This window comes from Cydia strobilella, chromosome Z, assembly GCF_947568885.1.
Source record: "Cydia strobilella chromosome Z, ilCydStro3.1, whole genome shotgun sequence".
NCBI classification, from domain to species: Eukaryota; Metazoa; Arthropoda; class Insecta; order Lepidoptera; family Tortricidae; genus Cydia; species Cydia strobilella.
The window spans coordinates 60010818-60027839 of record NC_086068.1 but is presented as its reverse complement, the minus strand read 5'-3'; the positions used below and the strand labels follow the sequence as shown (position 1 = coordinate 60027839).

The following is a 17022-nucleotide window of genomic DNA, read 5'->3' as shown; positions in this document are numbered from 1 at the left end:
AACCAAAACAAAGGGTTTCGTCTGGCAAAGGGTATGGTGAGTTAAGCCTTATGCAATACCCTTATAAAACCCCGATAAGGGATAGCGGGCCGGTCCCTGGTAGTCACTGGGGACGGGTAAGAAAAAAAAACTCGACTTGTTACCACTGGTAACAACTTGGTGGTAACTCCTGGGATGGTATTCCCAGGCTGGGAATAACCTTTTGTTCCCACTTGTCTCAGAGTAGGTAATATTTTGCCAGACTACATATGGAAACTTTAAACAGGGCAAGTAAAATAAATAACACTGCGTTTACATCTACATCACATTTATTGAGCTAAAAAAACCCTGTATTCATTCGGTATTAAACAAAAAAAAAAGTTAATATAAAAAAAAGAGAACATAATTTTAATATAGGCAAGCAAATCTTGTCAGTGGAAAAAGGCTTGAAATTAAAATCTATGGGACGATATCCCTTCGCGCCCATTTTTAAATTTGCCGCCTTTTTTTACTGACTAGATTTGCTTGACCATCTATATAGCTACTCATTTTAAACCAAGTTAACAAAGATTTAACAAGGTATATTATAACCTTAGGCAAATTTTCATATAACATGCTTTTACAGACAAGAAAGAGGTCCTCCTACAGAGATCATCACTACAACATCTATATAACATCAATATTTTTTTGTTTTTTTTTTTAATTTGTTTTTTTTTTTTACTTTTCTTGGTCTGACTCTACAGAGTAGTACTTTTATGTTTCTTGTCTTATCTGTTAACATCAATATTTATTTTAAAATAGTATAGCAACAAAACGACCGTATTTTGGCAAGCATGATAAACCTTTTAGTACACATATTGAGCCAACATAGGCCAATCTAAAGGACGCAGCTATACGGAGGAATGAGATGTAGCTACTCTGGCAAACCCACTTTGATTGATAGCGTTTGTAGCAAAGTCAATAGAGTTGTGTATGTGCTAAGTAGGTTAAGACGCACTGCCACACTGGAAGCGACCTTGGCTGCTTACCATGGTTATGTTAGCTCTCAACTAAGATACGGAATAATTCTGTGGGGCAACTGTACAAACTTTGAAAGGGCGTTCATAGCCCAAAAGAAATGTATGAATATGTGGTGTGCCCCAGATGAATCTTGTAAACCCATTTTTGTATAACTAAATATATTGCCCCTGCCTTGTTTATATATTTTAGAGGTTATATATTGTTAAAAAACACATAAATCTTTTTAAAACAGCTAAAGACCTCGAAACACTAGAAACCCCGAAAGGCTGGCACACGATACCGTTCCAAGGACTTTGTTTTTCTCAAAGCATTGCTATATGTATAATGTGTATAATTTTAAATTATTTTTTACCAGATATAATCCATCATATAATCCAGAGGCCGTGAGTTCAAGTCTCACCCAAGGCAGTATTTTTTCCACTTTTAAATTTGTGTATAATTTTTTTTAACAAGTTGCTGCCGGAAATTCGACGGCTACCTTTAAACAGCTTTTGAAAAAGTGTAGCAGAACTGTTGAGGAAAAAACAGTATTATAAAGTAGACAACATAAATTAAAGTAAATAAAGATAAGTTGTGTTGTGTGAGCTTTCTATCGTTCGTGCCTATATTTTTAAAATTTGCCGCCTTTTTCTTACTAGACTAGCAATATCGCTTGCTCCTTCTAACGCCCAAGTCCTTAGATTGGCCTACGTTGGCCACATATGTGTGCTCGTCATTATCGATGTGAGATGCTAGTCTTGACATCATTTGCTGACACTAGAATAAGGCGGGAACGCATTTACGCATTTTTTTAATTTCCTTTTTTTTAGTACCAGCAATGGTTAGCCAAACTAATTATCAAATATGACGTAGCATAAGTGTATAACAGCTATTTGTTTAAAGTTAATGGCTTAATTTAATCACAATCATCACATATAGTTTCTACGTTATTGGGTTATCTTTGAGACGTGTACTTAAAGTTACTCAGACGAGGAAGGATATATTTCCATTGCACCAATTTGTTCGCTTCGCGAATAAAATAAGTAAATTCGATCTCTCGTCGTCCGGTGTAGATGGTCTTAACCATTTGCATATATTATGTACTAATGCTAAACATGTATAAAAAGTAATAGACAATTGACTATTGATAATGAGGGCTATCGTTTTTTTGCTCACCAGTTGGCGCCTCTGTTGATGGTGGTCCAAAAGACTAAAGAACAGCTGTCAGTCATTTAAGTGACAAGTGACATTTCGAACTATGGAAAAGACCACCATCTACACTAGCGCCCCTAGCGGCGAATTCATACGCGTTAGCCCTCAACTTAGGCTTATCCGATGTTCGGACGCTAAAATAAAAAAATAAAAATATAAGTGGCAAAATAAAAAGTAAATACCTGTAGTCAACTCCACACGACTGTGTAGTTTAATGGAAAAGTTTATTATAAAAAAAAAAACATAATAATAACAGCATACCTTCAGGATCCACCGCGAAGGCTTCGTTATAATATTAATATACATAACAAAATGTGTACACACACATGTAGTACAATAGAATTAATAGATCAGATTATTTTTTACTCAAAAAAATAACCTGCTAAATATAAATCTAAGACAATCTACTTTATTGTGTACTACGTAGCTACATAAATTACATAATATGTGACACGATTACATCTTATCGTATACTGAAGTCTTAATAATTTAGAATATTTGATTATTATTTAGGGGGATACCATCAACAATAGTAAAGTATTGAATTGAGAACCCTGTTCCAAAGACCAAGTGTTAAAGGTGGAAATATAGCGATTTCCTAATTTTTTGGTACATAAACTAATTGGTAACTAATGATCGTTAAGATCTGAATATAGCATAGAGATCACACATACGACACCTACTTATACTAATACAATTAATACTTATTTCAATCAATATAACATTATTGTTCATTTGCAAGTAACTAGGATCACATTTTCAATCTTTTATTCTCTTCCTTTTCCATTACCTTAAATCCAACGGTGCACCAGAGCCTTATTAAGGAGCAAATTCAATTAAATTAGATTTTAGGGTATAGTTATAGTTATCTTTATTGTTTGATAGGTGAAATATAAAAAATATACGTAAATTACTATTATGATTATTGTCCAGTAAAATAAAGCTACCATTTTTTCCTCACACAGTTTTTACTTTAGATTGTTCTATATTTTATATTAAATTTTTTTTTTCGAGAATATCTGGCGGTTGTTTTGCAGGTTCTGAGGCTAATGGACTTGCTAACATTTTTTATGAAGAGATTTAGGTATTTTTACGCGTACGTTGCCGAAAATGTGTAGATCCATTTGAGACCTAAAATAAAATAGTAGCAAGATAAATGAAGAAATCAAAACGTAAAGAAATAATATTCTAATTCTGAATGCGAAACGTGCTCCTTCCATACTCTTTTAAATGGCAAGTTATAATATATAATTGAAAAAGACTATTATTGCAATAGCAATAATAGTTATGCACACGAAAAAAATCGTTCACGTACCTAATCACAAAATAAGTAAGTACCTAAAAAATAACGAGGTAGGTAAAAACTGATCCCTAAAAATCGTCTTGAATGAGTCTTGCGTTAAACATCCCTTTAATTCTAATCAATTTATTAACAACAACAATACGAAAGAAAATAACAAATTCGACGTCGGTATTTCTAAAACCAATAACAATTCTAAACAAAATAGCACACATCATACGGATATTCAAAAATAATCCGTACCTACGTTTAAATGATCTTTGAAATTAAAAAGTTGGAAGAGGTGCGTTTTTAGGTTTTTCTAGATGTTAAAGTATAACTGATATAGTATATTTTTCTTAATCGTAACTGGCTAACCGGTGAAGGTTCGCAGTTGATTATGGTTTTCCCGGACAAGGCCAGAGCGCGGTGCGTGGCCGTCGGCCCGTCCTGCTCGAAAACCGTCACGGCTGTGAAAAAAAAAAACAAATTAGTCTGGCTAGCCAGTCTTCTGTAAAAGTGCTTCTAGACGGGCTATATGTTTACCAAAATATATGGCTGAAAAAGTGTGTGACAACATTGCCGGCATTTGCAGCCATACTACGCAACATACGATCATATTTTAAGTATGGCCCGGCTATTATGGCCACACATTTTTGACATGGCCGCGCACAGGTTGCTGGTATGATCGCAAAGCAATCGAAAATACTGAAATGTTTCCCGGCTTGCTCTATTTGTATCTCGCTATGCGACATACCTAGAGCCCGTTAACGATTTTGGAGCAAAAATGTAAAATTGATAGATTTAATCGTTGAAATTATACACGTTTTGTTACGTAATATCTAAATAACAAGAATTGGTTTCTTTTAGCACGTCTTCTCATCTTGCCTTTTAATAATGAGGTCGCGAGCGTGCGTCAACGGTAATATATGAAGAGAAGAGGCAGTTTTTTAAAATTCATTATAATTATGGTGGTTAATTATACAAAATGATGTATAAGAACAGTTTCAGCACATGTTGTAGATTGTTTCATCATCATCATCATGTCAGCCGATAGACGTCCACTGCTGGACATAGGCCTACCCCAAGGCTCGCCACTCCGTCCGATCCTGTGCCGCTCGCATCCACCGAATAGATTGTTTAAGTATGCCTGCCTGTGAAGCCGATGGTCCTGGGTTCGAATCCCGGTAAGCGCATTTATTTGTGTGATGAGCACAGATATTTGTTCCTGAGTCATGGGTGTTTTCTATGTATTTAAGTATTTATATGTTATATATATCGTTGTCTGAGTACCCATAACACAAGCCTCCTTGGGCTTACCGTGGGACTTAGTCAATCTATGTTAGAATGTCCTATAATATTTATTTATTTTATTTATTTATTTAAGTATCAAAATTACGTTGAAATTAAGTCGATTCTCAGAGAAATTGTCACTTGTTTTGAAGTAATTTCTGGAGAAAATTGATTTCGTCTAACTTTCATTTACACTTCTTCAGTCATAACATAATAATAAAAAAGGTCGAATAGGTACAGGATATGTGTAATACAAAATTACTATTTTTAGCCGTCCAAACTTTACGAAATTTACAAATAAGAGCGACAAAATCAGTGCTTTACGCGCGTTTACCTAACCGTCCATCAGAAGAAAAAAAACATTACTAATTTAGTGATTCTGTTTTCAAAAAATTGATCTGTAAAACGGCAAGATGAGAATACGTGCTAATTGGCACCGTCCGAAGTACATGGTGGGGGTAAGTAAAGCGATCGCAGCGCATGTGGTAAAAATTGGCACTAACGGGAATTAGCGTCTTTAACATTTCATGCAAGTTATATGGCTCGAAATGGAACTTTAATTTACGATTACTCCTGTGATATTCATTTAAATATGGTGTAAGGTACTGTATGAAATGCTTAATATAACTATATGATAATTATTAATACTGTATCCGTGTAAATAGCTTTGCAAATACCACATATTATGAAATATTTTTGTAGAAGATAAGAATGGGTAAAGTTAGTTATCTTTAAAAGTAAGACATAGACCATCGCATCGCGGACTTTTTTGTAGACCAATGAAAAGAGATTTTTCACCCTACATTCTGTTGTTATATCTTAAACGGATTAGGCAGCGTTTTCGATTAAAGCTCTTAGCCATCGTGATTTTTTTCTGAGATCATTAGCAAATATAGTCATATTTCAACCAATTTACACAAAACCTTAACAAATTATACGCCTTAACCTTCCTCAAGAATCACTCTATTCGTAGGTGAAAGCCGCATAAAAATCCGTTCAGTAGTTTTCATTGAAATTATTACGGTTTACTTACTTCTCGCTTAATAGTTTCGACAAAATACGAGCCTATAGTTGCAACCGCTGTGTGGCGCTGCCTGTCGTCGTGCACGGTCCCAATATGGCACCGTGCGAAGTACATGGTGGGGGTAAGTAAAACGATCGCAGCGCATAAGGTGGTAAAAATTGACAACTAACGGATTAGCGTCTTTAACATTTCATACAAGTTATATGGGTCGAAATGGAACTTTAAATTACGATTACTCCTGAGTTATTCATTTAAATTGTATGGTGTAAGGGACCATTGTAATCTGTATGAAATGCTTAATATAACTAACGTATTTAATTTAATAATTATTAATTACTGTATTCGTGTAAATCGCTTTGCAAATACCACATACTATGAAATCTTTTTAGGCAGCGTTTTCGATTAAACCTCTTAGCCAGCGTGATTTTTTTCTGACTTCATTACCAAATATCGTCATATTTCAAACAATTTACACAAAACCTTAACAAATTATACGCCTTAACCTTCCTCAAGAATCACTCTATTCATAGGTGAAAACCGCATAAAAATCCGTGGTTTTCACTGAAATTATTACGATTTACTTACTTCTTGCTTAATCATTTTGACAAAATACAAGCCTATAGTTGCAACCGCTGTGTGGCGCTATCATCATGCACGGTCCCACGCGAACTTATTTGCCAGTAGGAAAAGGCGCGAATTTAAAAAGTATAAGGGACCTCGAGGTTCTGAAGTTTAGGTATAGAATATTAGGTAAGGATCTAATTGCGTGTTATTTGAATCCTTACCTAATATTCTATACTTACACTTCAGCTCTGCGCGTACCTACACTTTTTTTTTTACTCCTTTTACTACTAACGAAATTGGTTTGTCAGAAATTTAAATATGCTAATTAATTAATATTATTATTGAACAAAAACAATAATTTGGGAATAAGGTAAAAAAGACTGACCTCAGAAAACGCCTCAATCTACGCGCGGTTCGGCATCCAGGCCATAATTGTTTAAAAAAAATACGCGCGGTTCGGAATTCAAATTTTTACGGTTAGATTCACCATAGGCTTATGCTCGACTTGCTTCAACGGCCACCGGTAACTTGTATAACTTGTTGCATTACGACTTGCTCGCGTCCCGACCGACGGGTAAAAGCTCAACAGGCGCATGTCTGGGCGGCCACAGCGAATTACAATTCGAAAATCACGCGTCCCAGTTACACTAGTTAAGAGCGATAGAGATGAACATAGAATTTGTTAATTTACGATTGCGGTACGGAGCCTGGTAACAATAGCATCAGGATTTGTGCATTATTGATCGTTGCACCGAAGGTCGAGTCCCGTTTCCTGATTTTCAGTGCGCAACGCATCAGTAGGGAAAGGGGCCGGGCGTTGCTGGGGAATTTTATAGTTTGTCAAAGGACTGTCTCATTTCAAACATAGAATCATACTATCTATTTTGAACATGGGGGCCACTTTTGGGGGTAAATGAGAAAATTAAAAAATAAAGTTTTACAAACTATATCGTGTTACATGTCAAATGAAATACCTTACTTTAAGAATCTCAAATACATATTATTTGTAATTTTAAAATGAATATATTAGAAGTTGTTAAAGAAAATATCATAACCCCCCCCCCTCCCCCCTTTTTCTACGAAACTACTGGGTCAAAAGTTTTGAAAAAAAATACACAAAATAGTTCTTTACCTATAGATGACCGGAAAACCTATTATAAATGTGCAGTCAAGCGTGAGTCGGACTTAATTACTTAGTTTTTGATCTGACCCCTTAATTCTCTTTGGTTATGTCTACTCAGAATCACGAGCTCTTTCGATCAAACCACAAGCGTAGCGAGTGGTGCTAAAAGTGGAATCTTGAGCGCTGCGAGGGTATACCTACAATTAATATATAATCTTACCTTCATCCATCTGCCGCGAAAAAGTTGAATAGTGTTAGTAATAAATTACAAAAAATCTATTATACTAATAGTAGGCATAAACATAATTGATTACAGTCGAATGCAAAAATATCGATCCAGACAAAGGGCTCAAAAATATGGGAACACGACTTTATATTTTTGAAACTTTGGGGGACTGTACATAAAAAATCGACTTGCGAGTTGCGATGTCTGTTCATCTTCAGCTACATGTCTGTAAATCTCTAAATAATAATAAAAAAACAGACAATAATTGCGTCTAAAGGGACCCAGTTGTTCGGAACTGTCAAGTTTTTGTTCTAACTGACAGGCCGATATCGTCCGGCTGAGTCAATGGGCCCCTAAAGGGGCCCACTGACTATCAGTCCGCCGGACGATATCAGCCTGTCAGTTGTTCGGAACTGTCAAATTTTTGTTCTAACTGACAGACCGATATCGTCCGGTGGACTGATAGTTAGTGGACCCCTTAAAACTCTATCATGATCAAATTTTATCAGTCTCCTATTTTATTTCGCAGAAAAACTAGGTTAATATAACATCAAGCATTGTACAAGGATCAATAGTGACGAACAAAATGGCAAATTAAATATCGCAACACACCTTCCTCATAGCTTATAATATATGTAGACCATTGACATAGTATATACAAAGCGCGCCACCGAGCGACCGGGGGTAAGAGAAAGAATATCTATATAAAATGTATACTACGCAATTTATCCGGTTTGCATGTATTTCGCCATAGCCTCCTTGCTGTGATGCCCACATGATGCCATAACCCGACCATGAAAAAATGCCTGGTCGGTGATAAAGACAAGACAAAGAATCGCAATAAGACTATCTTTCTCTATCAAAGTGTCAGATCCTTGATGTAGACGGATAACAAACCCAGGGGCCTATTGCATAATATAATACGAGCTAATACTATTAGTGATTTTGAATGTTAAGGGGCTACTGCAGCGGCGAATGACAGTTTGTAAACCACGCCCGATAGCTTCTTCCCTCCCCGCAAGCACGCACACACAGAAGAGCTTCGCAGCGCACGTGAAAGTATAAAAGCTCCATCACTCATAGTATTAGCTTGTCACTGCATAGTATAAAACAAAGTCGCTTCCTGCTGTCTGTCTGTCTGTCCCTATGTATGCTTAGATCTTTAAAACTACGCAACGGATTTTGATGCGTTTTTAAAAAACCGGCCAAGTGCGAGTCGGACTCGCGTTCCAAGGGTTCCGTACATTACACAATTTTAACAATGTATTTTTTTATGTGAAACGTGAGTTTTTAAAAACCCGTAGGTTCGGATCAAAACTAAGTAATTAAGTCCGACTCACGCTTGACTACACATTTCTAATAGGTTTTCTGGTCATCTATAGGTAAAGAATTATTTTGTGTATTTTTTTTCAAAATTTTAGACCCAGTAGTTTCGGAGATAAAGGGGGGGGAATGGTCATTTTTTCTGGCATTTTTTTTTAAATAACCTAAACTATTTATTCTAAAATTCCAAAAAAAATATATTTGAGATACTCAAAATGAGCTCTTTTAGAAAATGGGCTGTGACAGACGGACAGACAGACGCACGAGTGATCCTATAAGGGTTCCGTTTTTTCCTTTTTAGGTACGGAACCCTAAAAAGTTATTCATGAGTAAGGTTTATATGTATAAAACACCAGCATTGCACCCGTGCAAAGCCTAGATTATTATGCAATAGGTCCCAGGTTGTCCTATTTAGAATTCCTGGAAATCTGGGGTAGCGTAAAATCAATACTAAAACGAAGCATTTCCTACAATTATCTGCCTACTTATCTTGTTGATACTATTAGGTCATACCTCGGTCACACACAGATTTTAAAACAAGTTGTCACTCCTGTGGACAATAGTTAGTAGGGGGCTTTTAATCAAGGGCAAATGCCGTGAAAAAAATCCAACGGAAACTAGACTATATGTGCTATTTTCAACCAAAAGGGTACTTATTGTCGCTTGTCAGTATTGTCAGTAAGGCGCTATTTCCATATAGCTTCAATCAGAAATCAACTTTATCGACAAGCGACGGTGTGGTACCTTTTGGTTGAAAACGTCACATATTTGCAAGGGCAGACTCCAAGTAACACTCCCCCAAAATAAGTCATAAGGTCACAACCTCTCCCCCACAATAAGTCATAAGGTCATAACCTCTCCCCCAGAATAAGTCATAAGGTCATAACCTCTCCCCCAAAATAAGTCATAAGGTCATAACCTCTCCTCCAAGATAAGCCATAAGGTCATAACCTCTCTTCCAAGATAAGTCATTAACCTCTCCCGCAAATTTAGACATGTTTTCGTGATTTTTAGGGTTCCGTACCCAAAGGGTAAAAACGGGACCCTATTATTAAGACTCCACTGTCTGTCTGTCTGTCACCAGGCTGTATCTCATGAACCGTGATCGCTAAACAGATGAAATTTTCACAGATGATGTATATCTGTTGCCGCTATAACAACAAATACTAAAAACAGAATAAAATAAGTATTTAAGTGGGGCTCCCATACAACAAACGTGATTTTTTTGCCGTTTTTGCGAAATGGTCCGGTCCGACTCGCACTTGGCCGGTTTTTTTCCTTACAAGTCAATTTTAATCTTTTAATGTTTTGGTTAGCGTCTGCCCTCGCTATTATGTGTCGTTTTCAAGCAAAAGGTACCACATTGTCGCTTACCATAAGGACGAAATTTGCTTATATCTTTATACGAATAACCTGTCAGAGCGTCCTTATGGCAAGCGACAATGTGGTACCTTTTGCTTGAAAACGACACATATAGTCTATTAGCTTCGGTGTGATTATTTTCAGTTTCGGTGTGACTTAGACATAAAAACGTATGACAACATGAAAAGCCTCTAATTTTAGATTTCAGATTTAATTAGCTTTAGGTTAAGTTTGATTTCACTGCGATGCTATTAGTCAATGTTATGCACTACATAATTGTCATATATATCAGTCATTATTACCTTTTAAAATGTTGTTAGTGTAAGTAATAATATGTATGATGTGGATGTTCTTTATTTAAAAAAAAACCGTTTGGTAACTGCTTGAAAAATTATTTAACAAGTAATTGTTTTTATTCTATACAAGAATATTTTGATTGGTAATAAATACCATAGATAGACATATAAGTAATACTTACATAGAACTTAGGTAGGTATATCTTTTGTGTAATGTTATCTCTGTGTTTAATTTAAGTACATATTATAGTGTTAGTTTAGAATATCCACGTTAGAGGCAGTTTCAGAGTAAGGCCAAACGAAGAAAAGCTCACCGAAAATCGACTACGATGGTATGGCCACGTCATGAGGCGCCCACCAGACCACATGACGAGAAAGGTGCTAGAGATGAGTGAAAAGCCTAGGGGTCGCGGAAGGCCCAAGATAACATGGATAGGTCTTGTAAAAAAGAACCATATAGAAAAAAGATTACCACCAGAGACTACCCAGGACAGACGCTCCTGGCGACGCCGTATAAGGAGAGCCGACCCCAAGTGAATGGGATATAAGGCTAGGAAGAAGAAGAAGTGTTAGTTTAGAGTAGATAGATAAAATTGCAATACCCTTACAGGGTATCATGTGACATTATCGATTAAGAACATCTGTAATACCAATTTGAAAGTAATAAATATAATATATATATTAAAAAAAAACCTCACCCATACTACCGCGGCACTCGGGCCCGGGGCCACCGGACTCGCCAATATCCTCGGGCATGTTGCAACGGTCGACAGTGGAGGGGCGGAGCACCCGGATCTCGGAGCCGCCGAAGCGTGTGTGGTCTTCTTCGAGAGCCTGTTACCGACAGGTTAAAGGCGTGTTAGGGCGTCCTGATATGTAATGAATAGTATGAGCAACGATAACGGATTTTACCTACAATGGCACCCGCATACTAACTAACATACATACAGGATTGGGCAGATTAAGCGTCCTAGTTTAAAATAGCCATAAAATTAAAACAAAACTTCAAATTTCAATATTAAATTGTGTGGTAGGGCACAGGACAGCGGATGTCATTCCAGATCTAGAGCAGAGCCCAACTGGGGAAGTACCTCCACCTTACAGAAAACCGCAGCCAAATAACACTAGACCCTACTCATAGTGTTGTGTTCCTGCCGGTAAGTAAGGTTGCCAGAGCTCAACGAGGGAGAGGAGTGTTAGGGTCGGCAACGCGCGTGTAATATCTCCGGTGTTGCAGGCGTCCATAGGCTACGGTAACTGCTTACCATCAGGCGGGCCGTATGCTTGATTGCCACCGACGTGGTATAAAAAAAATTAAACTTGTTTTTATTTGAAGTATACTTTATATTTGTATGATTAAACTATTTCTTGTTGTTATTGTGTCCTGTCAGCCAGGGGACAATATTAGCACAGTTTGTTAGATGGAATGTTATATAGAGATCCACAAACGTGCTTATTACTCAGTGGAAAGGCCACCATATATGTACCACAAAAATGCATAATATTTGGTTAATTTAATTACCATAAAACCAGGAGAACGTAACCATGGCAACATTGGCAACGAGTGACAAGAAAAAGTTGAATCGCCCATTTACAAAATTAATTCATTAGCTCAAATCGCTTTAACCTGTATAACTTTACGCTTCTACCATAGAATGTGTTGCACGTGGCACGCACTACCTCATCTGGTATATCGTCCCATATCTTGACCAACCGGTGCTTGAATGAATTAAAAGTCATTCCCTGCGTGCTCCCAATCCCGCTGAGCATGTATCCCCATATAGAAAAGTACAACGGATTCAAGTCCGGTGAAGATGCAGGCCATTCTTGCCACGGTATAAAATCTGAATGTTCGACACCAGTCATGCGTACGTTTAGCTTTGTGAGACGGGGCACTGTCTTGTTGAAAGCAATAATAGTCCCGCATACAACTTTCGGATATTTTCTAGCATATGATACAACACGTTCTGAATATAATTGTCTTGGTAAATTTTTACTCCCCGATCTATGAACAGCAGTGGTAGTTTGCCCCTAGGTGGTATGGCACCCCATACCATGAGGGCCGACGCACTTTGAAACCGCCGTACGGCTAATTTGTCTACTGGAATATCCCCCAATGAAGCACCGTAAACACGGTCATTTTGTTGATTGTGGCTATCTTGCAATTGAAACATCTTTTTGTCGGAAAAAAATCGCCCTCATGCCAAGCTCATCAATATTTTCTAGGGTTCCGTACCCTAAGGGTAAAAACGGGATTATTACTAAGACTCCGCTGTCCGTCTGTCTGTCTGTCACCAGGCTTCATGAACCGTGATAGCTAGACAGTTGAAATTTCCACAGATGATGTATTTCTGTTGCCGCTATTACAACAAATACTAAAAACAGAATAATATAAATATTTAAATGGGGCTCCCATACAACAAACGTGATTTTTTTGCTGTTTTTTTCCGTAATGGTACGGAACCCTTCGTGCGCGAGTCCGACTCGCACTTGGCCGGTTTTATTTTTTGTTTTTTGTAGGCCTTCAATCCATGATCATGTCGTAATATACGATTCATTGATCGTCAGGATATTTTCATATCTTTAGCGAGTTCACTTGCACTTTGGGCTAGTTTTCGCCGAATACGCCCACGAACGCTTTTAATTACTTATATTTTTGCCCGAACAGATGGTTATCGACCAGGTTTGGGTCTGATTCTCGAAGATCCTTTTTTTTTATATTGCCTAATGGTCCGTATGACCCTTACATTAATATCTAAATGTTGTAGCTTCTTAAATATCTCGCACGGTCGGAATTTTTGTTTGTATACGTGACGAGCTGGCGTTTCGCGTCCATGTTCTAATCAATATATCAAGCCCACGTCTAGAATTCATAAAGACGCATACATTCTCGATTAATAAAAAAAAAACAAGGCGCGGGGAGCGAATGCACCCGTTCGTGGTCCACGTTCCACGTTCCATTTGTTCGCAGAGGCTAAGGAATGGAATGCGCTCCCGCCATCTGTATTCCCTGATCAATATGACCTCGGTCTCTTTAAAGCAAGAGTGAATAGGCTGTTACTGAACGTGAGCTCCATCTTAGGCCCTGTCTTCACTTTCCATCAGGTGTGACTAGGGCCAATCGCCGATCAGTTTATAAAAAAAAATAAAAAAAAATCGAGGATCGGATTTCGGACAATGTGGAAACGCTCTGTTATGTTTATTTCAATGCCCATTCTTCCCTAAAAATAAATAAACCCATTACTCCCCAAGTGAAATCCTTTCACGTAAAAGGGTTTCCCATTGTGTCCTTGTGAAACGAGAAATGGGGACAACTGTAAACGGTTTCTAAAGATGGCGCCAGCATAGGTTTACCTGTCTCTAGTTTGGTTCTATGAGATTTGGCTTAAGCCTCCAGACTATAAAAATAAAATAATAAAAATCAACAATTTCACACTATGAACAAGTTTGGGAACAAATCAAATTATTTTATTAAATATTTCGCTACAACGTAAATCCGTAAGGAGTTCGTTTAGGAGGTGCAAGCGCGCACTGCTTGCCCTTAGAGCTGGTCAAAGACGCCTAGTCTTACTAAGATGGCATATAGTCGAGAATTTCGGATGGGCACCGCCGTGGCGGGGTGGCCTAGGGGTTCATGGCGTTAGCCGCGATAGCTAAAGACGCCGGTTCGAATCCGGCCTTCACCACTGGAGGGCTTCGTCACTTTTTCTTTCTATTACAGTTTTTAATTTCACACTAGTCATAAGATTGGTAAGTTATGCATATGTGATGAAAATGAGGCATTTTCTATGAAAAGGGACCTTATTGTCGATGGCGCTTACGCCGCACAGCGTCGCGCGGCATTGTATTTATATCGGAGCATCGTTTATAATGGCGTAAGCGCCATCGACAATAAGGTCCCTTTTTATAGGAAATTCTACAAATGTGTGTTACCTTAGTAGCAGCAGTCTCCGTCTCAAAGCAGATGGTGGTGCTGAATGTACACTCGCCCTCCGCAGATGGGTGCATTATAGCAGGCCTATGGCAAAATTATAAGCTAATACATAAAAATAAAATTAAATCATTATGGATGTCATTTCACTTTGAATCTACTGGCTAGGGCGATAAAGTTCATAATCAAAGATAGATAATCCGTAATAGATGGATACAGTCTAAGGAAAAAACGTGCCTCGAAAATCAAGAAAATTTGATTCTCGTTCAGAGGGCGCTACTAGCTTTGGCCTACTGTCGTATAGATGGCGTTGACGGTTTCGTTTGTTATTTAACAATTTAAACGCATATCAGTGAAAGAACATGGGTCAAAATTATAAAAATAATTAATGCAAATAAAAAAAATCATTTATCCATATTTAAGTACATTTTATCCTATTTTTATAAATCTTCATTTTTAGTTTTAAAGTGTGTCGACAGATGGCAGTGAATTTACTGGGGTTACAAAATTTACTATGACAGTACCGCTCTAGTATAAGTTACTCTATGTTCATAATTAACGGCGGAATTAAGCACAGTAGGCTTACCGTGACGTACTAATGTCAAAAAGAAGTACCTACTTAGGGCTGCATGTACTGCAACCCTATGAGGTACAGAACATTTCGGCCCAAAGAATCTGGAATTTTCTGGACTCAAGGGGCATTAGTAATGAGCTTTAAAGGGCCGTCACAATAGATCACTGTTTGGTCGACGTGACACTCAAAGGCTCACAACGCCCCAATAATAAAATAATAATTGCCGTGACGTGACAATATCTCAGGCACTGTGCGCGAGATAGTGAATCTTTCTGTTATAAAAATTGCATGAGCTGTTTAAATGTGTAAAAGTGTCCAAAGAAGGGAAAATAATCGAGCGCAGAAAATATTATAAATTTAAATGTGATAACATCATAAATTGTAACCGCAGAGCAGACAATTGCATGTTTCCAGTCACGATATTGCAATATTGCGAATAACTTCAAATATACTTGTCATAGTCATCAAAAGAACTTACCCAATGCGTTTGATGCGCCCGTACTTCTCAAATACTTCGAACAGTGGCGCCTGGAACACCAAACTCATGACAGCCGGCAGGTTGTGGACCTCAACCAAGTACAGGCTGCTAGCCAGCGTTGCACCCTTCTGATCTTTGTTCCAGCGCCTCTTTGTCCACTTAACCAGCTTTTTTAAGTTCAGAGTGCTCCGATTCACATCCAAGATGTCCGAACCAGTTGTTTGTGTTGCATTCCTGTGCTTTCCCTTTAGATTTTTTGGAGCAGCCGACTGTGTCTCAGTTGAAATGTTTGAATTTGATCCGATGTGAAAGTTTTGTAACTCAAACATTAAGTCATCTTCCAAAGATCTTTCCTCACGGGATTTTTTTTCTTTATTTTTCCTGGTCTGCCTTGAACGACGCTTCTTAGATGGGTTGTTGACTTTTTTATCATCATTCTGAACATCAATAAAGCCAATGGTTTCTTCAGCTGCATGTGGGCAACATTTTTCTGCCTTTCGCTTCAATTTTATTTTTTCCTTATCAGGACTCATGGCGGAGTCAACTGTCTCATCATCCTTTGCCAGTTTCTTTTTCTTAAACTTTTTCATCCGGCTGTTTCTGAATATCCGGGACTCCTGACTCTTTTCCACCGAATCATCGTACTTCTTCTTCTTATTCGGATCCTCCTGACCATTGTCCAATACTAAACTAGGACTTTTGTAACGTTTTCTGCATTTTGACATAGAACGAGGATCAGTGCGTACCTTACTCTTAGGTAGTTCGTTGAGGGCCACATCCCAACCTGAAGGGCAGACTTGGAGTGCACCGATACCAAGGGTAATGTCTGAATTGTATTCGTTCTCCAAAACTTTGTTGTGTCTTTCATACCTCTTAGGAAAAGCTATTGCACAGCCTGCTGGCATGAGTGCTATTTCCAGATCTTTTCGCAACATCTTTAAGTTAAGTAAAGTTACTCCGCGCGCATACACTGCCGACTCCATTAAAGATCGGCGAAATAATGAAATGAATTTACAATTACATTACATTGTGTACAAAACAAGTTTTTTTTTTTTCGCCTAAAGGCGTCTTTCAACTTTTAAACCAGCGTGCGCAAACACGAATACGGTGATTGGGTAAAACACGCGAGCAAAAGGCTCTGATTGGTTGCACCCGGCTGCCGGATGAGAAATGGAAGACGATATACTTGTTGCATTATTTGCATAGTATTTAGTTGCAAACCTAGTAGTGGAAGCCGTACAAGCCCTATTTTAAAGAAAAACCGCAAATCGATGTATAGTTTAACCATTTGGCACACGTATACTAGAGGTCAAAACCAAGTTTTTGACCCGCAGTTTCTAAACAAATTTCCTTTAGGGG

The 17022-nt window shown here is 37.9% G+C and overlaps 1 protein-coding gene across 1 annotated transcript; it reads right to left on the bottom strand.

Moving 5' to 3' along the window:
- Positions 1-1680: 1680 nt before the first annotated feature.
- LOC134754046 (uncharacterized) lies at positions 1681-16707 on the bottom strand. Its single transcript, XM_063690106.1, has 4 exons — positions 15664-16707; positions 14614-14698; positions 11379-11514; positions 1681-3939 (listed from the first exon to the last, which is right to left on the bottom strand). Exons 1-4 carry the CDS (start codon positions 16644-16646, stop codon positions 3782-3784), a joined length of 1362 nt encoding a protein of 453 aa, XP_063546176.1. The 5' UTR covers positions 16647-16707; the 3' UTR covers positions 1681-3781.
- Between the last annotated feature and the right edge of the window lie 315 nt (positions 16708-17022).

What these genes read in the sequence shown, in the direction of transcription:
- LOC134754046 (XM_063690106.1), bottom strand. Translation starts at nt 16,646, where the DNA reads ATGGAGTCGGCAGTGTATGCGCGCGGAGTAACTTTACTTAACTTAAAG. An exon ending in GGGCGCATCAAACGCATTGG is followed by an intron (nt 14,699 to 15,663) that starts GTAAGTTCTTTT and finishes ATTTTGCCATAG; the next exon opens with GCCTGCTATAATGCACCCAT. An exon ending in CGAGTGCCGCGGTAGTATGG is followed by an intron (nt 3,940 to 11,378) that starts GTGAGGTTTTTT and finishes TTTTTTTCACAG; the next exon opens with CCGTGACGGTTTTCGAGCAG.